The sequence below is a fragment of the Lepisma saccharinum genome, chromosome 8, assembly GCF_977018435.1.
Source record: "Lepisma saccharinum chromosome 8, izLepSacc3.1, whole genome shotgun sequence".
Classification (NCBI taxonomy): Eukaryota; Metazoa; Arthropoda; class Insecta; order Zygentoma; family Lepismatidae; genus Lepisma; species Lepisma saccharinum.
In genome coordinates, this window is record NC_139236.1 from 18,766,768 (window position 1) to 18,794,549 (window position 27,782).

The 27,782-nt window shown below is 37.6% G+C and overlaps 1 protein-coding gene across 1 annotated transcript in view; it reads left to right on the forward strand.

Moving 5' to 3' along the window:
- Positions 1-27,782, forward strand: part of nwk (FCH and double SH3 domains nervous wreck) — a 431,276-nt gene that overhangs the window by 143,285 nt on the left and 260,209 nt on the right. The window contains exon 2 of the mRNA XM_083126323.1: positions 2,204-2,301. Within this exon, the coding sequence (XP_082982449.1) occupies positions 2,204-2,301 (98 nt within the window). The remainder of the gene's footprint in view (positions 1-2,203; positions 2,302-27,782) is intronic.

Sequence of the window (27,782 nt, forward strand, 5' to 3'; positions counted from 1 at the left end):
CAGATTTATTATTAAAATATGTAAATATTATATCCTGTCTCTTCTGTAACCAAACATCTTTCAAATGCAATTCTTCGATTAATGTTGCAAGGGCTGGACTCTTTTGATAAGCTCCTAAACAATCGCTGGGATTTAATACCTGATTAAAATCACCCCCAAGTATTATTTTAGATTCATTTAACGGTAGCAAATATAAAATGTCCTGATTATAAAATTGTTCACGTGACTGTCTTTTTTACATTATTAATGGTTAGGCCGTTTCTAACAAGTGTTGCTGTTCCACGGCCATTGATACCAGTATTAACTATGGCTTCGTAACCATATATTGATAGAAAGTCACACATACAAACTTCCTGCAAAAACAATATGTCTATGGAGTGTACCCGTACAAATTCTTCTAACATTTTACATTTTACAGGCGAAAAGATTCCATTAATATTAATAGTACATATTCTAGTGGTATATACCATTAATAAATGAATAATGTAGCACACAGTTAATAGTACTTTCCGATCGCCCCTCATAACGTTGAAAAAAATATACAAATAACAAATGAATTATCAAATTAAATTTCCCTTTTTAGGGTTTACTTCTTCTGTTCATTACTCTATTCATACCTCCTACCTTTCTCACTGATCTCCTCTTCGCTACTGTGTTCTCGCTACCTTTCGAAGTATTCTTCGTCCGTTTTTTTCAACAAATCTGCAGAGACTTTTTCCACTTTGACACTGAAGTGGCACTTTCGTCACTTTCTTCTTCTGTATTAAATTCACTTTCCAACTCACAGTCTATCGAAGGTCCCTTGTCCTCCTCTTTTGGGACGTTTTCCTTTGCCGCTGGGATGGGAGGAAGATCAACTGAGTTCCCTTCGTCCTGCATCTGGGCATCCTGCATTTCTTCACTTCCTTTTTCGTCTTGTTTGTCTAGGTGGGAAGTTCCCGGTTGTTTTGTGTCCATCGGTAAGATTTTCTGGTTGTGTTCTTCCTTTGTGGTCTCCGTATTTACCGGTGGGAACATTTCCACCGCGCGGGCGTCACTTGGCACATCCTTTATCCCTTTTTCTTGCTTTTGTTCTTTTATTACCTTTTGTAGACCTTCCGACTTGTTTTGATTATTATCTGGTTGGAACTGATTTTCCACGTTCGAGGAACTCTCCTTTTCCATTATTATATCACTATAATTTCTCTCTCGGTTTTTATTCACACGAAGCGTTGTTATCTGTCGACTATCACATTGCCAGCTATCGTGTCCTTCTTTTCCACACGCCCTGCACGTTCTCGGCTGTCCGTCGTATATCACATGGCACTGATGAGATTTTACTGTAATGAACGACGGAATCGTTTTTTTTAGTTCCATTTTCACTATTCTCACCCCGTTGTAAACTTGATATTTAAAGTTTTCTGACCACGTTTCTTTGTCTATACATTCCACCTTCCCAAATTCCGTCATTTTTTCTTTCACACAGTCATCGTCTAATTCTAGTGGTAAGTTAAACACTCTTACCGATTTTCTTTCCCTCCCCGCATCACTCAAATGCACTTTTACAGTTTCACCATTATCATAACAAAAGTTTGTTTCCGGACCACATTTCTCTAATATTCGCGTCATTATTGCTTCTCTGATACATTTTACGAAAACACATCGAAAATGCGTAGGTATTTGTATTCCCAAGATCTCATCTACGTGTAGTTGAAATTGTCCATGTATAAAGTCATGAATTTCTCTCGCCGACGGCCTCGGTGCCCCGAACGGAAAACGTATCTGGATGGTATTTTGTCTAATAATATTCATCTTTTTACTATTCTAAAGTACTTTTCCAATTCTACTTACTCGCCAGCCAACTGCACCAAACGCCACAAGCAACACGCACACGGCACTCCCGCTCGTTGTTTCCTGAAGGCAACTTTTCACTGACCTTCACGGAGCAACTAGTTTCCGCGTCCTCTCTCTCTGATGGCTTCCACGGAACTCCTCGACTGAGCCACCGCGGCCACTACATTCTTCCTTGTATTAAATTACTGGATATTTGCAAATTCGTTGAATCTCTGTTGTTCTGAGTATGTATCAGTCAACAACGAATAGTGACGAAATACATTTCTCTTTCTACAACCCTCTGAGCATCGTTTCCGCTTGTAAATAAACAAAACTTCTTTGCTTTCAAATGTGAGGATTATTAATTAATTCTGTTTCATTTTCTTTTCAGGGAAACTATGCCAAATTCCTCAAAACGCTACACTCGGAACAAATTTCTAAACTCCAGGCTAAGAACCAACATGAATGTGATCTGCTTGAAGATATACGGTAAGTGAACCAAGAAGTAACTTCTTTGTATTATTTTTTTTTAAGGCGAGGTGAAGAATTTGTTTTGGATCGAAGTGAAGACTAAACGATACACTGCACATTAACATAGTCTGCTAGTTCGATATTTCAGGAACAATATTTGAATTTCGAATATTTTTTTATACCATGACGAAAGTTTTATCATTTCCTCATCAAGCCTGTATAAGCTTTCGGAACAACTTTGGTCCCGTTCATCTCGAGAACCAGTCGTCAGAAAACTTTCAAATTTGGATCTGAGCACTATATCTGAGCACTGTATCTGAGCAAATGTGTATCTGGTTTCTAGATAACCACTTTTTAATAATTCAATTTACCGCATCATTGTCCATAAAATATGTGTATTAACTAATATCGTATTCTCTTTACTTCCATTGGCACAACTCTGCTGCCAGCCGGCGGAATCACACAGAACCTCATGGTTGTCTAATGATCTGGTAAAAAGGTTTTCATAATTGTCATAAAGGCGTGTATGTGTGTCATAGGCGTACGCAGACCCTCTCATTAAAAAAAGGGGGGACAAAAGTCCCAATGAAAGGTTAGCCGGCCCCTGTGGCAGAGTGGTTAGCTCATCGCGCTATGACGCCAAGGGTCCAGGGTTCGAATCCTGGCCTGGGCATTGATGTTTGTGAGTGTCATCAATTTCATCACTCATCCCCATCTTTGCAAATTAGCCAAAAGTGCACAAAAAACGAAGTAAAATAAAACAAATCAATCAATCAATCTCAATGAAAGTTCAGGGCCTCCCGATGGCGCAGTGGTAGCATCGTCGCCTTGTAATCAAGGAGTCCCGGGTTCGATACCCAGTGGAGGCACATAGTGGTTCTGATCCGACTTTAAACTGTAGGTCCAGTCCCGATTAGCCTTATTGTGCATAAAGTGGACATAAAACACCAACTCAATCAATCAATCAGTCAAAATTCAGTCGGAGAAAGAAAAACCTCATACCATCTCGCTGTTTTATTATGCGTTTCCGAACCCCCCGAAAATCACTCTATTAGAATAATTCCAGCTTCCGTGGCACAAAAGTTCTCTGTTTGCCCTCCCAATTTATTTTCATTCTCTGTGATTCAGACTAATTTACGTATAAACATGATTCAAAACAACTTCACATAATTTATTCATATCCAATGTGTGATCAACTTATTCTGCGACCACATAGGTGTAACACAACTAGGCTAACGGATAAAATGTGCGAGTCTTTTTGCTGGACAACGAAGTCAGATATTCCAATTACATATGAAACAAAACCGCCATAGGTGCTTGAAACTTTCGTCGGCTTGAAAATACTTTATTTTTTAAAGATAATAATATTTTCTAATAAGGGCAATAAGATTTTTCTACACTAAATTTCTAAGTGACAGTAGGAGGGGAAAAGGCCCCCCGTGCGCAAGTCTATGGTGTGTGTGTGTACGATTATACTTTTGATAATATTATTATCAAATATAATTGTGTTTTTCAAACATACCATGAAACTATGTTGTAAAATGTCTAATGAACAAAGAAAAACCTCTTTTATGCTAGGTAGGCTATATTTTAGTAGCTACATGTCCTGATCATGATGATATTTCTCATTAAATTTCTCTGTAGGCTCAGATGGCACAAAAGCTTGTAGCATATGTAAAACATATGGACATAAATTAAAAGAATGTTATATTTTTTTTTAAACCAAAGAGATGAAAATTATATTTACATTAAAAAGTGTACTTCTAACTACAATAAAAAATGTAATGATACCATAAAAATCCAAAAACCTTATCGAATTGGCAAATGGTATGATTCAAATGCTTCTAAACCATATGAATCCAGCAGATAATTTTACGTTTTGCATAAGATATGAAAATGTTATTTTCTAGAGCATAGCTATATTACTTAAGAACAGAGGCATACATATAGATTGTGATGTGAAATAAATATGTCGTATTGTAACGGATCTCGAGCTCTGTCTGAATATTTGATCAATTTGAATATCAATGTCTTGATGAATTTTGAAATAGATTATTAATAAGTTATTTGGGAAAATTATATATAGCCTATAATGTGTCATATGAAGAATCAAATTATATTCTTCCAGGTGTAAATTATTCTGTGTTTGCTATTAATAGGAAAGATAATTGTTAAGATTGAATTTTGACAAATTACAAAGATAATAGGCTTACATGTGGTTGATCATTCAAATTAAGTTCCCATTACTGGAAAGACAGTGCATTATGCAGATTTCACCTCACTGCAATGCATTGCCATGTTTTGTCATCTCATATGTACATATATACACATTCTAACGATGAAAAAGTTTCGAATGTGAATGAATTCATTGCTATACATAACGACAGTACGTTACAAAAAATCGAAATATGCGATTGAATTGGACAAGTTGATTGAACAGAATTTTTTTAAAAAAAGCGGAAACTAACGACTGGTGATAGTAGTGATTGCAAATAGAGATGAAATTCTAGTACCTTAGGAGAAAAAAGATTTAGTGATACAATGTGACGCTGTACAAACTGACCTAGGACCAAAGTTGTTTCACAAAATAAATGAACGACTCCACGTTATAAAGTGTGTGTCGTGCACATAAACCAAAGGTGAGTTGTAATATTCTATGCATGAAAAGGAGGCATTGCGTTTCATTTGCTGTGAACAAGTTTCAGACCAGAAATATATTCACGGAAAATTCTTCAAGATTTGAACAGATTCCCAACCTTCGAAAGCTTAAGAATTGCTTAAAATGGAGTATCAGATAACCAATCTTGTTACATCAGGTATACAGAGATGGTTCTTCCTTACATGTTTTTCACTCAACTTGTGATGTACAAGGAAGGTGGAATTATCATCAGGGTTGCCACTAGCAAAATATAGATGTAATGCAAGAAGAATGAAGAATACTTGTCGGTGTCCATGGTGGAGTGGCCATAAGGCTTTACAAATCGGGAAGTTCCAAGATGTACCTTGATCAAGGTATGGATGTATCATTCTGTTTTGTTACATCATCAATTTCATCCTTTCCAGACTAACCCAAGAAGTAGAAAAACGATGTAAAATAACAGAAACTAACAGGGAGAACTTGTTTATCATGTGAGGCTTATGCCTTGAGTTTAAGAGACTATGCGAGACTGTACAGGAGCGGGTGAGATTCTGTAGATGGTCACAATCTTTGCATTCACGTTTGACCTGATTAAATAAATATACATAGCCCAGTGGCGTGTCCAGGAAAAACTTTCGTGAGGGATATTGAAGGGTCATAATATATTACAGTAAGACTTCTAACGGACACCTCTGAATAGCGGACACCTCTAAATTACGGACATTTTTAAATTCTCCGGCAGAAATACATGGGGTTTAATGGCAATATTACTTCTCAATAACGGATGCGGACACAGAGAACTACTTCCCCAAATAAAATAAAACTTCTTAATAACGGACAGCCTGAAAGAAAACGGTTGCAATTCCTGGAATTCGATACAACATTTATATATTTTTCTAAAATATATGTAAAAAAATACACCTTAAATGCACCATATTTAATCCATTACATGAAGAAAATAAAGTATTTTTGGGCAGGGGTGCCACAGGTGCGTTTGTAGACGAATTTGGGGGGGGTTTCTATGATGAAAATTTGACGTAACCAATATAGTGTTGGACACAAGTTGCATTAGGTTATCAATTAACCATTGCTACTATAAAAATACCAATGTGTAGACTTTCCAGAGAATTGTATCGGGTAATATGTGTTATCGCGAGGGAGGGGGGAATATCCAACTATTACACATTAGGCCTTACTTAAATTGACACGTGGTTCTGGTGGGGGATTAGAATTAAACAATGGGGAGACAATATCCAACTCTTGAATATCAGTGTTAAGTCTTAAATTATGACGGATATTTTAGTTAGGGGAGATTGAGCATTAAATTGAAGGGCTATCAAATTCTTGTGTCTCAGACTGTTGCGAAAATTCTGGTGTGAGGACTGAGAATTATTTATTTTGGATGAGGCAATATCCACTCTTCAATATAAACAGTAAGCCTAAAATTGGCATGGAGATTTTGGTGAGAGGATTGAGAATTCAATTTTAGAGGGGAGATATGAATCTCTTGATAATGTGTTAAATCTTAGATTGTAAAGGGATTTCTGTAGTGGGGGAGAGCTTGAATATTATATTTTGGGGACTATATTTAGCGATATGGTATCCACACGTATTCGACGCCGAAAGTTCGAAAGGAGAAGCTGGAAAAGAATAAATATCGTGGAAAGCCTGCAAAGAAATGGATGTAAAAATTTTCTTGCTCGCTCCGCTCGCACTTTTTTTTTTTTCAAAAAGCCGTGTTTGGCATTTTGCTGAGATGGAAGTGACGTCTTGTACTGTATCTGCATTACAAGACATGGACGATATTCTCGAAATTGATTAGTGACATCACTTCTTAGAAATATAATGCTTACTGTTGGTATGCTGCTTAATTTAAAGCAGGTGCATCATTTGGATGATACACTTCTGTTCCCAAGTAGAGAAGACGAGTTCTTTGAAGTTGGAACTGTATTATGTTCTCGCCCTCAGCTTATTGTATTCAAATAAACATAAATTATTACGTATTCATCCAAACCAATTGGTGGGGGGATTGTGATGAACTATGTTCTCGCCCTGCGCTTATTGTATTCAAATAAACATAAATTATTACGTATTCATCCAAACCAATTGGTGGGGGGATTGTGATGAACTATTTTGATTGGGGGGGGGGAAATAATGCATCCACGGTCTTGGGGTATGGGCACTCCTGTTTATGGAGGAGGGGCAGAACAAGTATAGTGTTCAGTAAAGCTAAGGAAAAAGTAACTTTGAGTAGATACGCTGTGGTAATGAAATACTTTATGGGGATTATGACATAATTGGGGGGATGCGCCATTGGCCTTGGGGGGGGGGGGGGGATGGGCACGTATGTGGGTGTGTGTGTATATATATATATATATACACACACTTGCATACAGTGGCGCAACAAGGAGGGGTATTTCTCCCCTAACCTTTGATGGAAGTCAATTCTAGGGGGCAAGGGGGGCAAACGTTGACGGCCAAGTGCACCCTCAGGGGGCACAGAGGAGCATTGCCCCTCTCGATTTCAAATTTTCTGCAAGTAAAAGTACATTTCGTAAAATGTTCTTGCTCGCTTCGCTCGCAACGCCTGCTTTTCTCAGTATCGTTAAGTTCAGAGGCGTAGATAGGGAGCGGCGGGAGTCGGCCATGGACGCCAAGCGATCTGAATGAAAAAAGTTGTAAAAAATAGAATGCCATGGCGCCCCGTGAAATTATTTGCGCCCTATCAAATCAATATTGTTTTCAGTTGCAAAAATGGGATAAGAAAATGTTCTTGCTCGCTTCGCTCGTAGTTTAATTGTTTTCTGTAATATATTTAAATAATATGTGTTGTAGATAAGTATTCAATAAACTTTCAATAGTATACAATTTAGTGTTAGCATGTTGCATATGTATTTTCTTATTTTATGTCGCTCCATGTTTCGTATGTGTGAAAAGTATCTACTACATGAAAGTTATACATGTTATGTACAAAACTAATTATTTTCGGAATGCATTTATCATTCATTTTCTGCCAATAAAAAATACAGTTTGTGTGCTTGTTTTCCATTATTAACTAATGTGAAATTGAACGTGGTGAAATATATTTCAAATTGTTTGTTCCAAACAAATGCTTTAGCACTGACTTCTTGCCACTTTTTGCGTATTTTATAAGGATAATAACATCTTTGATACTACTACTACTAGTAATAATAATAATGCCATTATTATTATTATTATTATTATTATTATTATTATTGGTACGTTTATCATAGTGCTTTCCCCCCAGTCAAAAAATTGTGGTTGCGCCTCTACATACATACGTACATACACACACACACACACATGTATATGTATTGGAAGTGGGGGAATTTGACAACCTTAAGGCAAAATTGCTAATAATTAAGACTTTTATTGATATAGAAATAAGTTTCGTATTACAAAGTGAAGAACAGTCTTTGCAGTATTTCAGTTAAGGAACAAGAAATGCACAAACAAGAATCTGCAAACCCCATAGTAGCTACTTCCACCGCACACTGTTTGGGAATATTTGCAGTTATGTTTGATGAATACATTTAAGGACGTATACACGTAACAATAAGTCACAGGAAAGCACTGAATTTCAAGTATTTTACAATAGCAAAGGAAAACAGTTGTGAGGTATAAAATTGAAAGAAAAAATATGAAGGTCGTAAACTTTAATTTAACCTCGCCTCGGACTTCTGTGTTATTCGCAAGAAATTCACCCGACTCTCTCGGTCACACAGGGACAACATGTAGTTATTACGCGAATATGTTATATTATGTTATGTAAGCATATGTTGAGAAATGTTTAGAAATATGGAAAAAATACATTTATTTAAATTAACTAATATATGTAAAATATGAGCGAAAACGTAATATATGTACTTGTACAAATATGGAAAATAAAAATATTTTTTTCTAGTCTGTATGCCATGATGAGCAAATACCGTGCGTTCATTTCGATCTGCAGCCGAGAGATCGGGAGAAGCGTGGCGGGCGGCGCTGACGGAGATGCCGACATTTGCGGCCTGTAATGCCCGCTTATTTTTATAGACATATGCAAACATTTATATAAATATTGCAAAACGAGCACTAACCTGTGTTATAACACGCAAAAGTTCTTCTGTAATTCATCCAAGTTCTGCTCTTATATACACAAAAAAATACGCTTTAGAAACGATGTTAAGAGCCACAGATAATAAAACATTTTAATCATAGTTTTGACCAGTAACGTCCTGCTTAAGTTTATATCCTTGAAAGAGTTTTGTGCCGATGGGGATCGTTTGGAGGTTTTGAATGTGCAACACTGTATCAAGATTACGCTGTAGAACACCGTTAAAAGTCAATAGTGTTCGTGAGCTTCCTTGCAATCCGAAATCTCCGAGCTCGTGTTTTTTGTTCCTTCGCGACTAGATGAAGACAGAGTTGTAAATGTAGTGGCGAGCAATGTAAACCAAGAGCGTGTTAATTTCGTACTGTGCGCAAGAGTGTTATTCTTGGTTACTTGCAGTTACTTGTTTGTGTTATTGTAGTGTGTATGTGTGACGTGTCAGTGAGACGATTGGAACGCCAGCCGCAAGATTCACGTTAGAACAAAGATTTTTTTTTATGTATGACACGTACCTACGTGAAAACAAACTCGTGTCGAGACGTGTGTAGGTAATTTGTACAGAAATTCCCAGGCGTTTCAACTCCACACAGAGATACGGTTAGACATCTTGTCCTTAAATTACGAGAAACTGTATCGTTAAATTTTAAAACACCTAAGCAAAAACGACGGATTCTAACCGAAGCAAAACTCGATGATATTGGTGCAGCGTTAGAACGTTCTCCAAACAAACCTCTACGCCGTGTTTCACAAGAGGTGGGCGTGTCAAAATCATCGGCACATACAGTCACTAAGCTACTAAAATTAAAACCATACTCTTATAACACAGGTTAGTGCTCGTTTTGTAATATTTATATAAATGTCTGCATATGTCCATAAAAATAAGCGGGCATTTCAGGCCGCAAATGTCGGCATCTCCGTCAGTGCCGCCCGCCACGCTTCTCCCGATCTCTCGGCTGCAGATCGAAATGGACGCACGGTATATTACAAAATATAGCCGATTTGAGCTTCGTACATAAATCTATTCCCTGCTCATTACCTTATACAGAGTAGAAGACTTATACTTCAACTGAATCCTTAATATTGAATTGATAGTTTCGTTCTCTGCGCTCAAAAAATGTATTTTACACGATTCCGTGCTAGTAGCAAACAAGTGCCTTTAGCGAACATCCGAAGGAAAGGATTTGCAGGTGCGTGCTGTTAGCGAACACATAAACTTACCCTGTCTTGTTTGTCCTTGAAAGAGGTACACATACAATTGTTGCCAGTGATACCTTATAATCATTTTGTGTTTGAAATTAGCTAAGTGAAGGATCCTCAACATTTAGGTTAACTACATGAAAGTTTTTGTTAAAATATTGATATATTTCATCTTCCTTAAAATCAGCTTGGAATTTCCGTTACGAAGCCGCAGCCACGATTCTCGAGCTCCTGTGAGATACATTATATTTTATGTATTATACAATAAATTAATGAATCACCACTGATCAGCTACAAAGAAGAATATAAAATAGGGTTTGCCTTAACACGTACGCAAGCCCAATAGTAAATATTGGTGCCGTGTCTACTGAAGTAAACTTACTTTAAATTCTTCCTGGAAGATCGTATTAGCAGGAACAGAAAGATCCTCTCTCGCCCGTTTCCTACAATGTTCAGTTCTTTTCTTCACTTCTATTTCGGTTGAATTATTACCACAACACTCTTTCTTCTTCTATCTTGCCCAACCCAGCCTAACCTAACCTAACGTCACTAATGACGTCAAGTCAGCCAGCCGGACACGCCAGCCAATCGGACTGCTTAAAATTGTAGTGGCAGCAATCACTACCTTCCATTTCAGCAATATTTGGTTGGTGCGAATGTACTTTTAAACTTTCCTCCGTCTTTTGTCTTCAGTGACCCCTTATACTTCATTTTCTTCTCTTTCGTACATAGCCATGTCACCACGTCTTTCTCCTCGCGTACTTTTCGATACTGGTAACCATCGTAAACCAAACACAAATCCACGTACTTCGTTTTAATGAATTCTATTTCACTCATCTTGCTGCTTTTACAGTCGATTGAAGAATGATCAGGGGTGAGTCAGGTCAGGTCAAGAGGCACCAGTCAAAGAGGTGTTTCTCCACGCAAGTTAGCCTATCACTGGCAACACTTGCATGCTGACCAGTTTCAAGGACAAATAAGACAGGACAAGTTTGCGTGTTCGCTAACAGCACGCACCTGCAAATCCTTCCGTAACTGTGTTCGCTAAGAGCACCTGTTCGATATGAGCACGTTCGCTAACAGCACGGCACCTTTTACACTGAGTTTTGGATATGTATATATGTAAAGGTAAAACAACTCCTGCATATTTGCAAAATACCAAGAATACATTGACGGGACGTAGAAATAGAACCCCCACACATTCATAAAGTTTTCCGTTTTGTGAAGGTGATGTGATTAGCATCAGGCTGCGGTCGCCTTTACCACTAGGGCTGCTTAAATGTGTGCATTTATTACAGGCTTGGTGAATCCTGGATCCGCTTCGTGCAAGAACTTTTCTGGAAAATTTCCTACCGCGTGGCAGTCACATGTCCTACTTACCGGACTACCTCGGTTTATAGAATAGAATGGTTTTAAGCAGGCGTGTTTCGGCCTCATGGGCCGTTCTTACAACCAACCCTAGTCAGATACAAAAAATCAATAAAAAAAGGAAAGAGAATTTTAAGGTCCAGCACCTTTCCAAAAATATAGCTGTTTTCACAACGATTGTTTGAGATATGTAATTGTAGGACATGAAATCAAGTAAAATGAACAAATTCTGTTGCACCCTTTTGACCCTTTCCGTGTGATTAGCACATTTATCCCCTTTTTACCCCTCTTTCATGATTCAGCACCTCTTTCCTTCCTTTTCTTTCAGGTTTTGTTAAAAAATTGAACAGAAAAATAAATGATTTTCACTCTTCTTGAGCCGCTATCTAAAATCCTATAGTCTAATTTTGTAGAGCAGAACGAGAGCTATAAAATGGTATAAATTGATCATTGCTGCTGTAATAGCTCCCAAGAAAATGTAGCAAAACCCACGAGAGAAAACACAACTTCAAGAAAACCTATTCGGCAGAACCACAGTTCTCTTTGCGGTCCGCGTGCATTATATACAGAAGGTGCAGAAAAAGAGAGCGTTTTATCAGCACCTTTTTGAAAACATTTTCAGAACCTTTCATTCCATTTTCCGACCATAATTTCGCACCTTAAAATCCTTTCCCTAATTATAATACAATAAAGGTAATATAACGATCATACAGTGATAAAATATACATTGAATTGATTAGTATGTATGCAGGCCCGTAGCCAGAATTTTATTTCAGTGGGGGCTCATTCCTTAACAGCACGGGCGCCGCCAGAAATATTTGTAGAAGAGGTCAGGCCATAGATAAAACTTGATTAGTGCAAATAATAAAAATAATAATTATTATTGTTATTTTACAATAACTATTATAAGTTATTGAAAATATACTAATTTCAATCTAAATTTATTGTTATTATTACATAAATGAAGAGACTTTGCTACTTGATCCACCGTATCAGAGAATATCCAACACAATTGTTGTCCATTATTTTTCTAATATTTTTTTACAGTTAGTGTACTGAAAATCATAGTTATTGTATATATTGTTATTAACTTTTACACAATCATTAAAAAAAGGCTTTAACAGTCAGTGGTAAATTTGGCTATACTGCACAATCGACCCTTGTGCTTCACCATTTCGGCGTAAAAAAACATATATGTTCACTCGTAGTACTTAACTCGAGCTTCGATTTGGCACTGTGCGTTTTTCAATTAGATGTTCCTGTTCTGTGAAATAATAAAAACTTTGTTACATTACTTACCATAGCTTCTTTCCCGAATCCACATTCATGTTGTAAAAACACCGTATTCCCGGTCAAACTTTGGTTTTTAACATGTAGCCTATATAGATGCTAATTTCCACTAGGATTCAACTTTCTTTATGTCGTGTTTTCATCCGTATTTATGATTTTCATTTTATTATTGGATATTTAAGTTTCTATTTTTTAATAGCAACAAATAATTTTCCTTATTTTGAATTGTCTTTCTTCTTCAACTTGTTTGGGAAATGCATGGTTTTTGGTGATTTTATTGTTCAAGGTTATCTGGTCGTTGTACAGTGGAATCCACGAGTATTACCGTGCAAATTGTCCATGACTATTTTTATTTATTTTTCTCTTACATCCTGTGTGTTTTTGAGCGATGGATTTTTATGTATGCTGGTGCAGAAGTTGTCAACAGCTTGTTTTAAGTTTTCTTTTAATTCTTGAAGCTCTTATTGGGTCAAATAAAGTGCACGAACATGGTGATGGACAATTTGCAGGGTAATACTCATGGATCCCACTGTACGTTGTACTTGTCTTAATTATTGCACAACGCGAGGACAACTTTGCGTTATGACGTTTCTCGAGGAATGCCTTTGTTGTTAGGTTAGATCCGTTCGGTTTGGTTCTCTTAGTATAAATACACTGTAAATGTATTATTTATGCTAAGATAACTAAACGCAACAGCCCTTACATAACAAATTAGGCATTTAACTTACATCTTCACGCAAATTAGGCTCATTATGTTTCATTTTTAATGTAGGTTCCTCACACTTAAAACTAGTTTTTTTTCCACTTCGAATTGTTTCCTCACCATAAATCCTACATTTCTGGAATCCTTTACTCATACTCTTTCCAACGATGTATCATACATATTTATATTAGGAAGGGTCGATTCGACATCCTTACCGTAAATTTCACTCATAAAGTTTATATTCTGTGGCCTCTCACAAAGAAAACTATAAGTTGTGGAAGTTGTGGATCCGTTTATTCTTTGGATTAAATGGTAGAATATGAAAATATAACCTGGATCCTCTATTATACACCAAACATTTTACTGTAGTTATAACTTCATTTATGTTATTAACAATAAAAATAACATTTAAATTAGATATTTGTAGGATTTCTGGTGGTCTTCCGCCTCCCCCTGGCTACGTGTGTGGGTAGCGATGACATTAGTTCTTTGATGTTTTAAAATGTATTTACAGGGAGTTAATCTCTATAATCTTTACTCTTCTAATTCACTAACTTATATTAATTCTGTTCGAGTCGAAGGACTCCTTGTATAAGAAAAAAGGCTTTACATGAAAATAAGAGGGACTAAAATGTAGTTGGTATATCTGAACATGTCGCAATTTTAATTCTTGGCACAGTTTTCACACATTTTTCATTCTTATTTAATACAGTGTCTCGAGAAGTCTCGTAGTCTGGTGTCGATTTTCGAACCCTGATCTGGATCTCGTCTGAACGTCCAGACCAGAATTAGGTATATTTTTCTCGATACCGCACACTGTTATACCAATGCCAAAACCACGAAAGTGCAAATTTTCACGTTTTCACCTAAGTGCAGTTTTTGACTACTTTTTGTAGATAAATTCGTATGACCTATTAAACAGCCATAAGTAGGGACATATTTTACCGATGACAACATTTATCCAATTGCAAAAAACTTTATTTTTTTGAAGGAACTTGAATTGAAATGCTTTTATTTCAAAAGTAAGACTTTCACGTTCGGGGGTGTAATGGTAGCACGAACACTTATAAAGAGTATATCATACAAATTAAATATTTTGATCAATCTGATATTGAGAAATTGCGTGCGGTATCTACGTTATTCTGTATTGCTGACTCCGAAATATACCAACCATTTTGAGCAAGAGATGCAAACATAGTTTCGTTAAAATATGAAATTGAATTGGAGTTCTACTCATCAATAACCTCGACACCGAAGTTAAAAGGAGATTCCAAACGTTTACATGGCAGTATAGTTGAGAAGATATGATGTAAACTGTCTCAAGTAATTTCACAAACTTTGAGTGGAAAATTCTTAAACTTATTGTTATATAATGAGTGTCATTTTGCTTTTGTTTTCAGTTGTATAATGGAATTTTCAGGAAATGTTTTCAGATTTCACATTAAAAAACAAGCATGGTTTACAATTTTTATTTTTAAATACTCTTCAGTATGTATCCACATTTTTACAATGTTTACATTATTTCCTACATCCTACAAATTATTTACGTATGTACAGTATTTACAGTTTTACAAAGTTCCTATTTACAAGTACAGTGTTAACAATTCATAGAACGTATTTACAGATATTTACAAGTGCACAATGTCTATTTACAACCGAGCAGACGCAGTTAACGGTGGCCAACTTGCTGGCACTGCGATTTCCGTCGTGTTGCAAGGTTCTCCTCAGGGCTGGAAGAATCTCCCGACGACCACCGTCGTTTGTTTAGGCTCCCGCCACGAGCCCATCTCCCTTGGACCTGCAGCCTCCGAGGGATGAGTGGCGGCGTCGAAGAGGTAGCGCCCGGTTCCGAACCCCTGCCCAGGAGGTAATATGACGTCGTCTTTCCTCGCGTAGCGTCTAGTCAAGCTGTTCGGGAGTCCGCCGGCATGTTGCTTTGCGCTGGGACGCGGCTCAAGGAATCAACTCGGCCTCTTGATCGTTTCCACGATCCGCAAACGTCGTGCTACCGCCTACATTGAAGTGCGGGGTCCAACCTGGAACAGACATCCTCGCCTCCGGCGCTGACGAACGCAGCTGCAATGTTTGGTACGCTAGCTGGCTGCTTTCACAATTTTCGCCATCTTGGCAAGACGTTGCTTAGCGACGAACACAAAATTTGATTATTAGAAAAAGCAATTATTGGGATAAAAATATGTTTTTAGGTTGTTTTCATATCCCCGGCAGAGATGAATCTAGTGAATAAAGTCACTTGTCTCGTTCAAGATCTCGTCATCAGTTACAAATGCCTGTCACGTCCTGGACTTAACCTACTCTCCAGTCTCGAAACATTTCAGTTGTCCATTTTACTTCCGAATTACTTAAAAAACATAAAACCTATCTTAGGGAACCTGAAAAGTGCTCAAATAGGTAGACAAAAAGGTAGTCACATTACTTTCCGAAGATCCGCAGCTGACCGCACGAGTTCGTCCAGTGAGCCTACCAACAGAGTAGAGCGTGAACAAGAAGGTTAGCGATAGGTACTGGATTGAGATGACGTCATCGGCTCGCCTGATGATTGGTGGCGTCGGACGTTCTGACTCTCTTCCAAGCTGCTACTAAAACTTTGCGAGAAAAGGTAACACCATGACAGGCACTACAAAACAAAATATGGTTGAGGCACAAGGAAGAAATGGAAGATCATCGTCTACCCAGCGCTTAGGTGAGACGGAAATCAGTTTGGTGCCGGAACTCGGTCACTGCTCCGACACTGGACGGCCATTTTATTTATTTTAATACAGTATGCAAAAGTCTATCCTTTGTGTTAAATCTTGTAAACAATAGATGGAGGAAAAGGGAAATTTTGTGTACTAAATTTCTCCTGTTAGTGGGCGATCCTGGAATTTACAAAAAAATAATATATTTCGGTCGGTGCTTTTCGATTAAGATGTAAATGAGAACCGAATTTCCTAAAATGACAGATGTGATAGATCTTGTTTTCATATATTTACTTTGGATGCTATAATAAGTTAATAATAATAATAAGTACTTTTTACCGGTATCTTTTTTACAGTTATCAACCTCGATTTACCCCCCCCCCCCAACAGATGAAAGAATTATGGTCATCAACCGAAGTTTTACTTCAAATGTGCAATTTCTTTGCTTCTTTAGAGGGATAATAAAAATATTGTCACCTTCATACCACTCACTTTATTGTTCGCTACGTTAGTGAGCTATGTAGTGTGGTATGCCGTATGTCAATATAATAACCTTCAAAATGAACTGTTATCCTCACATTTATGGAGCGAGGGTAATATGCAAGTTACTACAGTAGGTGAAATGTAATTGTTAGCCTCATTTCAATCTTTCATGCTGTAATTGCTGTAAAAACATGCTAACGACAGAAAGAAGTAGAAAAGCAACGTTAATACAAACATACAAAATACATCGCATAACACTTAGAGACTAGCTTATATATTCCTGCAGTTTATAACTGCTATAATAACTACCATATTGCCATTGACTTGGAGTTGATTTGATTATTTATTTTACGTCGATTTCTGCTATTTTGTGTGATCGCTATGATGACTGGAGTTATAATTTTTTCTTACGCTGATTTGGCACAACAAAATTTCAAATATGTATTTATTTATTAATTTTCGCTCTTGAGATCATAAAATGTACAAATGTACAGTGGGATCCATTAGTATTACCGTGCAAATTGTCCATCACCATGTTCGTGCACTTCATTTGATCCAATAAGACCTTCAAGAATTAAAAGAAAATTCAAAATAAGCTGTTCACAACTTCTGCACCAGCGTACAATCCATCGTTTAAAAACACATAGGATGTAAGTGGGACGAATTTCTAGTTCTGCATCTCTAGCTCAGAAGATTCGAAACTTTCAGTTTTACAGAGATATCTGCGGAGAAAAGTAATGTGTGATTTCCGACGCGAGTACAGTCAGTCACCTAGCTTACTCGAACGCCAAGTGCCCGACCCTGTGGCCGAGTGGTGTCGACCTCCGTGGCGGAATGGTTAGCAAAGCGTGCTACAACGCCAGGGGTTCCGGGTTCGAGTCTCGGGTAAGGCATGGGTATTTGTGTTTGTCCAGATGATAAGAAACTGAGAAACTGAAACAATTGAAAAGTGTAAAAGTGAAAAAAAAGTGTGAATGGTGGGGGATACCTCCGTGTAGGGGGTATTTTCTTTAAAAAAAAAAAAAAAAAAAAAGTGGTTAGCACATCGCGCTGCGACGCCAAGGGTCCCGGGTTCGAATCCCGGTCGGGCTTGGTTGTTTGTGAATGTCCATTCATCAATTTCATCATTTCATCACTCATCCCCATCTTCGCAAATTAGCCAAGAGGCACAAAACGCGAAGTAAAATAAACTAAATCAAATAAAAAAAAATAAAAAATCGAACGCCAAGCGTGCCAGAGAAAATCCCGTTCCGCGAGGCATATTTGCTCCCACTGTTTACAGCCAACCGCTAGGTGGCAGGCGCCTTGCTCAGGGTAAGCACGCTGAATGAAGCAGGTTTGTAGATATTATTCACAGACTGTATGTACTGTGGAGTAAAGGTAAGTAATAAGTCTTCAGTAGTGTATTGTGTGTATGTGTGTGTGTGTGGAGGGGGGGGGGGTGATAGGTATGCATTATATGATGTGTAAGTGCAGGTGCTATTAAGATACGTAGGTTTATATAGTTGTTGGAACAATAGTAAGTTCTTAGATTTTTCTTAAAACTAGGATGGCAAGTAATGTTACTCGTAAAACGAATTAAGTAATGAAACAAACTGCCTACACCATTGACTAACATTATTTGCCATCATACTTTTAAGAAAAACTAAAAGAACTTACTATTGTCCCAATAAGTACATTAACCTACATATCTTAGTAATTGCACACTATGAGCAAATTAAATACGATATTTGTATGTGTGTATAATCATGTACTTGCAGTATGCGCAAAATACTTGGTCACTAATTTAGATTACACAATGGGAGAATCGGAGAGTACATTTCCACCCAAAAATATCATGGGAAGAGCACTGCTTTAGAATCATTCTTTCACTATCGCGATAACTTGATTAATAATAATAAATACCTAAGTGACCAACTTAATATGTTTGTAGTTTCGTAATATATTTCACCAGTTTGTTTCCAGCATGTGCAGTCCATAATTGCAAAGCCATCTCGTTAGAAGTTCAAAATACTTGTTGCTTTCTGTTCACCCTGCAAACATTTTGTAGGCTTGGAAGAATCTACCCGCTATGTTCCAAGCCTCTTTCTACCATTAGGCAATCACGAGGTCCTGTGATGAGTCCTCCGACTAGCAGCAAGGCTGTCGTTCGAAATAAAGTGAAAAAAAATACGATGTTTCAACAGTACAATTAATTATTTAATTTTATGGACGTTGATGCAGTAAATTAAAATATTAGAAAGTGGTTCTCTACAAACATCCTTTCCCAGTGTTCAGACAAAAATTTGATAATTTTAATTGAACTTGTTCCCAAAAAAATCGTGACCGAAGTTATATTGTAAACTTACAGACTTAACAAGAGAAATGCTCACGTTTTCGCCAGGGTACAAGGTCACCTTAAGATAATTATGAAATGATGTAAAAGACTAATTTGAATATGGATATCCAATATATACAGATAAAGTTATGTACATGTAGCATCGTACCATGAAGGCACATTTAGGGTATGTGGGGATAGGGACCCACATATTTTCAATGTAGGACATCTTGAAGGTGACGTGGTCAGCACCACGCTCCGCTCGCGTTTAGTCCCACAGGGTACCATTTCATTTATTTATTTATAAAACTTCACACTACAGGAAAATGTCCATTTATAGTGTTGTACATACCACAATAATTGTCACAAACATATAATTTATACATGACTCTCTCATTACGTATAATAATAAAATTGTATTAGATGGATACATAACTCTGTGATTACATACTTATAAGACACACATATACATATACATGTGCCATTGTTATTAAGGTATACAAATATATAATATTGCCTAAACAATAGGAAGATTACACAGATTTACATTGAATTTAAAATATGTATGTGTAGATACAGACTGTAATCAATTCATCCGCCTCATAACAAACCAACAGCAAAAATGATATAATTCTCTCCAATGTGTGCGCTTCTTTTCATCCAAACAATCGTTCATTCATTTAAGAACAAACTGCTTAGTAGTGACACTGGTAATTTTCAATGCATTGCAGAAAAGAGTGATATTGCTTACTTCGCTCGCAGGAAAATTTTTAGATCCAAATTATTGCAAACTGAAAACAATATTAATTTAATATTTGCCGCATTCTCTCTTTTATAACGTTTTAATTTAGATTGTTCGCCTCCCCTAGAAGTGCAAGGTAACTTCACCTTTGTTAAAATCCCCTTCTGCCGCACTATACCCATCAACGAACTGTAATATTTCTTCGCGAACTTCGGGCTCCTCGGCAAAGTCTGAAATGGTACTTTACTAAACATGTTACGTGGAACATATAGAACGTTCTAACAGGTAAACTACCCGTCACGATACAAATCGCGTTAAATAATTTCGCGAGCACGACCTGATGATATCTTGAAAGAACCTGAAATTCTTGTTCCAGCGTGACTTGGAGAAAATAGGAACAAGTAGGCGGAACATATAACCGTTTAACAACAATGCCAAGAAAAGAACTCACTGAGCTGTAGACAAATATCGAAAAACACAAACATGCCACTTAAAACCAAAGAAGAAACAATTCTTAACAACAATACTGACGGTAGAAAATACAACGGCATCTGATCTTTATAGAGACTGTACAGCAGCTTCTCTTTCAATGCTTGACTGTTGTAGACAATAAGAGCGGTCTCACTACAATACCTAACATTCGGGCGCTCAATGTGACTACCTAACATTTCGCACGCCCCAGCCGCCGTCCCTGTTTAAAGCCAAATGCACTTTCATTTGAGTTTGAAATTATGTGAAAACAAAATATATACATTTGAACCTGGGCTTGAGTTTGAGGTATAAATATATTTCAACCTGTTCATTCGAGTTTGAAATTACCTGAGGAACAACTGTTTAAATATATTTTAACCTGATAATAGTTTTATTTGAGTTAGTAATTGAGAGAAGAAAGTAGAAGTATTAAAGTGGAATAATGGATTCTCGGTTGTCCTTTTTGCATTTGCTTCTTCCCTTTAGGCTTTAGTCACAACCTTGGCCTGTTTACTCGAGAAGAACCATCGATTGCTCAGAGAGGCTTAATGGACCAGTCCAAAGACAAGGCTTTTCTTTTCCCTGCCTACAAAGCTGTGATCTTTTCCTTTGTCATCCAACGTAATGAGGAAGTTTAATTAAAAGAGCTGAGAAAGAACATAGCAAGGCAATCCGTTGTTCCTCCCCTCGGAAGTCTTTTCCGTTGGAGTAGGGTTCTTACGGTTTTCTCATTTCTTATCAAATGGAATCTTAATTTTACTTGGTAATACCCATTGGACTTTCTCGCTAGCCTTTTCTTGTGTTCTCGTCCTTTGTCCTTTGCATCAAAAAAGCTTGATTCCATTTCTATTTTCGTTATTTTACAGCTAAGAAAACCAAATACAATACACATATATACAAATATATACGCACAGACATACATATACACTATAAAGCTAAAAGTAACCGGACCCCCAGTGCTGTTTATTCCAAATACACCAACCAGGTAACTAATAAGATGGTCGACCTCCCTTACAGCATTTATTCTTCGGGACAGGCTTTCCACTAAGTTCTGGTATATTGCTGGTGGATGTCTTTCTATCCGTCCTGTAGCCTCGTGAATAGTTCATGGGTGGTTTTCGATCGAGTGGGTCTAGCAGGCAACCGACGCTCCAGTTCATCCCAAATATGTTCTATCGAGTTTCTGTCTGGGCTTTGAGCGGGTCAGCTAAGCACATCCACCTGATTGTCTTCAATCCACGATGCAATGGGCCCTGCTTTATGGACAGGGACATTATCGTCCTGGTAGAGAAAAGGCGCCTTTCAAAACTGTTGCCGCAGTATGAGCAGCATGCTATTGTCTTAATGTCATCATAACACCACTGTTCATCTTGCCATTGACCAAAAATTATTGCTCGAGCTCAAGCCAGGAAAAACAGCCCCAAACCATGATACTACCGACACGTTCACTTGGGTGTCCGGTGACTTTCAGTTATATAGTGTGTGTGTGTCTATATATATATATATATATATATATATATATATATATATATATATATATACATACATGGATGTGTGTGTATATGTATATATACAGTGTGTACCAGAAGTGAAAGCACAAACGGAAGCGGTGAAAAGTACACGATAGTAGAAGCAAATAAGTCTCAGTAAACATGGGGTCACAAACGAACCATTTGCGAGATAATTGAAGCATTCCACCGAATAACGCTGTATGTCCAGAAGTATTATGGGGTATATGAACACCAGCAGGTACGATAACAGTATCGAAATCTAATTGTATTGAAAAAAAATTGATGTGTTATACCAAACCATGCACTGAACGTATCGTCACATGGAAAGTTACTCTGATGCAAGTGCTTTAACCAAAATAAAAAAGAAATGGATCGATTACACCAAAACACACACTTTACTCTGGTAAGTTACTCTGATGCCAGTGGTTCAACCAAGAGAAAAAAGAAATGGTTCGGTTACACCAAAACACACCCTTCACTCATCTTCACATGGCAGGTCGATGTAAAACTGTGTCTGTATTCTTCGTCCATGTACTGCAGCATACTATAACAATCAGGCCTTCTTCTTCTTCTTGAGTGGCAGCGCGGCATGGTGAAAGACAGGTTGGTTCTCTGGAACAGTGTGTACATCTTCATGTACAAGGTATAATATAGGATGGTGTATTTTGCATGTAAAGAATAACTACATGCTGATGTGACATAACATAATTTTTGTCTTTGCAAACTACAAACCGGTATCATAATACATACAAGACATTCATATTACCCAATATTGTATAATACATGACAACAATCCAAATACTGTACAAGCTGTGTTGCCAAAAGGCAAAGGTTTCATATACCTTACCGTTTACTGCAACCGTTTTATTGTTCCATCTGGCCATAGAGCGTTGTTCCACTCATCTTCGTTGGCTGCCTCTTTGCCATCACATCTTTGCTTCCCCTGCATCCATTAACTTCTTTCTCTTAACGTCCTTCCATTCAGAAAGGTTTATTTTGCGTTTTCTGCTTCTATTGACACGATGCACGTCGCTAGCAGATAACGTTACTTCTCTGCGGTTCAGCATCTTACTTGGACATCGTTGTTCCACTCAGAGACCAGTTTGCCATCATACTCGTGCCAACTCTTGGGCAATAGAGAAACGAGTCTTTCAGTATACGTCCGTCATGTTCGGTACAGCATGATTCCACTGGCAACTCAGAATATTCCGAAATGTGCCACAACGCAGCGTTATTCGGTAGAAGTCTTCAATTGCAAATGTATGGTTACGATCCGCCACTGACTTGATTGTCAGACAATGTCAACAGTATTGTCTAGCGATGTAAAGCTTTTAATTCTGTTATTTGTTACTAAGTAGGACTATGGCACTTCACACGTAAAAAGCATACAATGTGTACAAACAATCAAGTCAGTGGTGGATCGTAACAATACATTCGCAATTATCTCAAAATGGTTCGCTTGTGACCCCATGTTTACTGAGGCTTATTTGCTTCTACTATCGTGTACTTTTCACCGTTTCAGTTTGTGCTACAACTTCTTATACACTCTGTATGTGTATATGTATATATACATATATAGTTTTATTAACTAATTGAAAAAATGAGCTAAAATGACAATTGCAATTCAACTTTACATTTTAACATCTGGTATGAACAACGCAAAAAGCAATACTGTATCTCCTCATCTATTTACCTTTGATGTTTTCTCTCTTCTGCAAGTTATGTTAGGATTGTAAAATTTTACAATTCTGACTGATTTCTGTTAATAAATAGTTGGTGAAAATTTTGCAGTTCCTAACGACGGCTATTGGGAAGTTTACTGGATTATCTTGTAACGATGGCTGGTAATCCATAATACAAAAAATTATGAGTCGTGTCGTATTTGGTATCTTGTTAACTAAGGGAATTACACATCTGTAGCTCAGTCTCCGAACTTCCGGATTTACGTTTCTACCAAAGGCAGTGCTTAGCGGTAGTTTGCTGTTTCCGGAGTTTGGTGTTCGGGCAAACAGAAAGTTACTTCCCTCAGAGGAACTTGGTGCGAGTTTTGTTCAAACAATGTTTCCACAGCGCACGGAGAATATTCCCGATTCGAGCTCATTAGGAGGAAAACCAATAGATGAACTCCGAGAGCCTTTCACCACTCGGTCTTTGAGGTGCATTGATTCTCGTCTTGCCGGTTCCTGGCGTTGCACGAGACATCAGTTCAACGCTTTTTCTCTCGAAGTCTCCTTGTCTCGGAAGCGACCGTCCAAAGCAGCCAGAAGTCAGTGAATCATATCTCACCGTTCCGCTCTCTGTGTCTCGGATCTCAATGTCCATTGAATTTCCTATCTCCCTCTTTTGGAGGATGTCTAATGCCCCGACGTTATCCACACCCACAATGGTTCAGCATGGATGGAAGTCAATGACGTTTCTAGGTTATTCCGAGTTGAGTTTTGTTTTAAACCCATTTTATGCACAGACGGGCTAATCGATACTGGACCTACAGATAAAAAAGGGATCCAAATACCTAACTCGAGACCCCTTGATTACAAGAGACCGTTATCACTGTACCATCTAGTTTCTTCAGAGAATACCAACTATTGGAGGAACATGTGTAGATACGAGAGGGTGTAGCTAAGGGCGCCTGCAAAGGGCACTTTCCGTCCCTCCCTCCACCCCCCCGAGATTGAAATGGAAATACTTTCGAATGCTGAAATGGACGATAGGTGCCATGAAAGACAGCAGTATAAGTAGTCTAGTCTCTGGTATACGTATGATGGATGCACTGTGAGAATTTTCTTAACTGGGGGAAAGCATCACCCCGCTCCTCTCCTCCAGGACTGCTGACACCCCCACTTGAGTAAAACTCTTGCGGGCGCTTTGGATGTAGCTGCTGAAGTCTTTTGTCCTGGGTTTGAATCACGAATGCCACTTGAAAACGAATCTACAGAACTAAATACAATCTTTCACATGGAAGAGGCATCACACATCCTACTCTTTTTCTTCACATCTTCAAGGGTTGGTTTAATCAATTCTTCAATACTTTTATTATATCTTCATTTCCACTGAATGCTTAAGTCGAATTCTCGTTCTTTTTCTTCTTATCTTCTTACTACCTCTTTAATTATCCATCATTATATCTTTATTATTTTTGCATACTTCATCTATGTTTCTAAAGCTTATACGAGAGTCATATCTTGTATTCACATTTGTATTTTCTTATTTTCCGTCATTTTCTACCATTTTAGCTAAAAACACGACGATGAGAAATTAGGTAAAATACAAGTAACATTTGCAAAGAAACGTGCATGGCAAGAATACGATTTCAAGCCAAAATCTTCGCTTATGCACATTTCAAGAATAAACCTCACATATCTTAACTTTCTTTGTTATTTTGAAAGACACATAGTACTTTCTCCGAACGTCAGACTTACTCCCAGTTTCAAAACGCCTTTCTCGGCCTCCTGAGTAACTTGTAAAAGTCATCACACAGTCGAAACTGAGATTTCAATATACTTTCTATGTAATTTGAATATTACGGATTCGAGTATAACTATTTTTTTTACATATCGTATATACATGCTCTGAAGCTCTGATTGCACTGAAACAAGCAATGATGGAATAACAACCAATTTAATATAATATAGGTAATATAAAAAGCGTTTCGCATGTTGAAATGCAAAAATGTTCATTCTGCAAGCGCATCTCCACCATATTTCTATCGCACCGAGTGAAGATGCGAGACTTTAAACAAAAGCACATCGTTTCCAGTCTGATAATTATAGGTCTGTTGTTGGGGACCACAGACCCCTAATTTGCAGACTGAAAACGCCAGGTCTGTGGTACCAACAATAGATTGATCCCGTTGTTACATTCAGGATATTTCTAGAAGCTTCTGGAAGTCGGAAATAGGTTCGGCTTCCGGTCCACATGTCCTGGTATCCTTGACCTGATATCCCATATGAATTTGGTTCAGATTCAGATCAATGTTTTTATCAATTTGTATCAAATGAGAAAGTATCGTTACCAAACAAATTTATATAGAATAAAGATAAAATGTCCATATTGAAATTAAATTGAAAATCTGCAAATGACCAATATTAAGATTTTATCGAAACTGCTGCCATTTAGTTCTTTCTATCAATATAAGAAATGTTCTTCAACGTAAAGTCAATAATAACGAAGACTACAGCAGTAAACAAACAAAACATAATAGTCAGAATAAACAAGTCGTAACTCAAATGTCTGTCTTCTTCTCCTTCCTTAAGTTTACGAATGCCAGGTTTCCTCTACATCTGGTTTCTTGCTATCTTCCTCAATCAGACGTTTTTTTAGAACACCAGTGGGACATGATTTGGATCTAGATATATCAGCCCACGGTAGGTCTTTACCAGTGGCGGCGATTGGGTTTCAAAACTGGTGGGTCAAGATGTCAAAACTGGGGGGGGGGGGGGGGGGCAGGAGGGTTTACTTTCCCTTAGTAGATAAGGTTTAGCATAGTGCGGGGGCATATCCCCCATACCCCCTCTAATCGAATCGCCGCCACTGCTCTTTACATTTGTCAAGCAATTTCTGAATATCTATTACGCCAAGGTATTTCGTATCGTTTGTTGTCTTTTGGACATGTTCATGCAAATTTTCTTCTTTTACGTTCTTGTTATCGGTGGCGCAGGAAAGGGGGTGGTTCAGGGGTACAGTATGTCCCGCTAAAATTTGTCAAAGGGTTAAAGTACCCCTTAAAACCGTCGATCCAAGTTGTAGCTTTTGTATCCCTTCAAACAATTTGACAGAAACAAGGTCCATTATTCAAACAATCCCATTTCAAATAGCATGCAGTTCTCATTGTTTATGAACATTATCTTCCTTTCAAAGAGAACTAAAAGCGCTCTAAGCCTATTGCAGTACATTGTGGTACTAGTTGGTTAACTTGATCTGTAACAGGAAAATAATTAATTAAAATTGAAATTTTTGTACAAGTAGGTTCAGGAAGTAAACTTAACTTCGAAGCAAGTAAAGTTAGTGAGCTCATTCTTAATAGATAAAAGATAAGGTACATAATTAGGGGAAATTTTAAAATATTGAAAACTATTTTATCAAGTCTATAAAAGATATCAAGTCAAACAATTTTATTTGTTTAAGTTTTAAACGTTCAAAACCGAGCAACGAAATATACCTTGCTTAATTTTGTCATATTTAGGGATATGGTCGTTCGAATATTCTTCTGCACAATTATGACGAAATAGTGGAGAAGGAAGTGAATGTTCCTGCAGTTTTGAATGCTATTCCCCGAAGTCGGAAAATTTTGTTTTGCCAATTCTCAGCATCTACCATTAATAGAATAAATCAAATTGCGATTTCACTTTTCAAGAATTACGCATCACTTAAAGCAAGTACGGTAAAGAGTCCATGGATTCCTTAAACAACAGGAAATAACTAACTACAGGGAGGTTATTTCAGTCGTTTACCGCCCGAGCGTCGGCCGCTCCGCGGCCCCTTCATGCAACAGGTCCCGGCAAATTGCGTTACAGGAAGTCCGTAACAGAAACAGCTTGATTTGTAATGCTTCCACTTTTCGTACATAAAACTCTTTGTTCAAGACTATATTTGTTTAGCAGCATAACTAATGAATGAAAAACAATTAACACACAATAAAGCACTAGCATTAAATAGCACAAAAACTCAATAACACAGTATAAACAACGCGCGTACTGATAAACGCAAACAGAAGTGAACATGAACATGAACTACGTATTGTAGCCGACAGTGTTGCTAACCCTTTTTCGGCAATGTCCCTACAGACGTAGTCAAAATGTCCCTACAACTGACCAAATGTCTAAAGCGACTAAAGAAAACACCACCTCATGAGCATGCAAAACAGAAGATAAAATATACACATTTACTTACCAAATCTTTCTGCTCGGTGCTTCCACAATTAATGAAGGAGCGAATTTACAATACAGGACCCCTCCCCAATTTTTGTAATA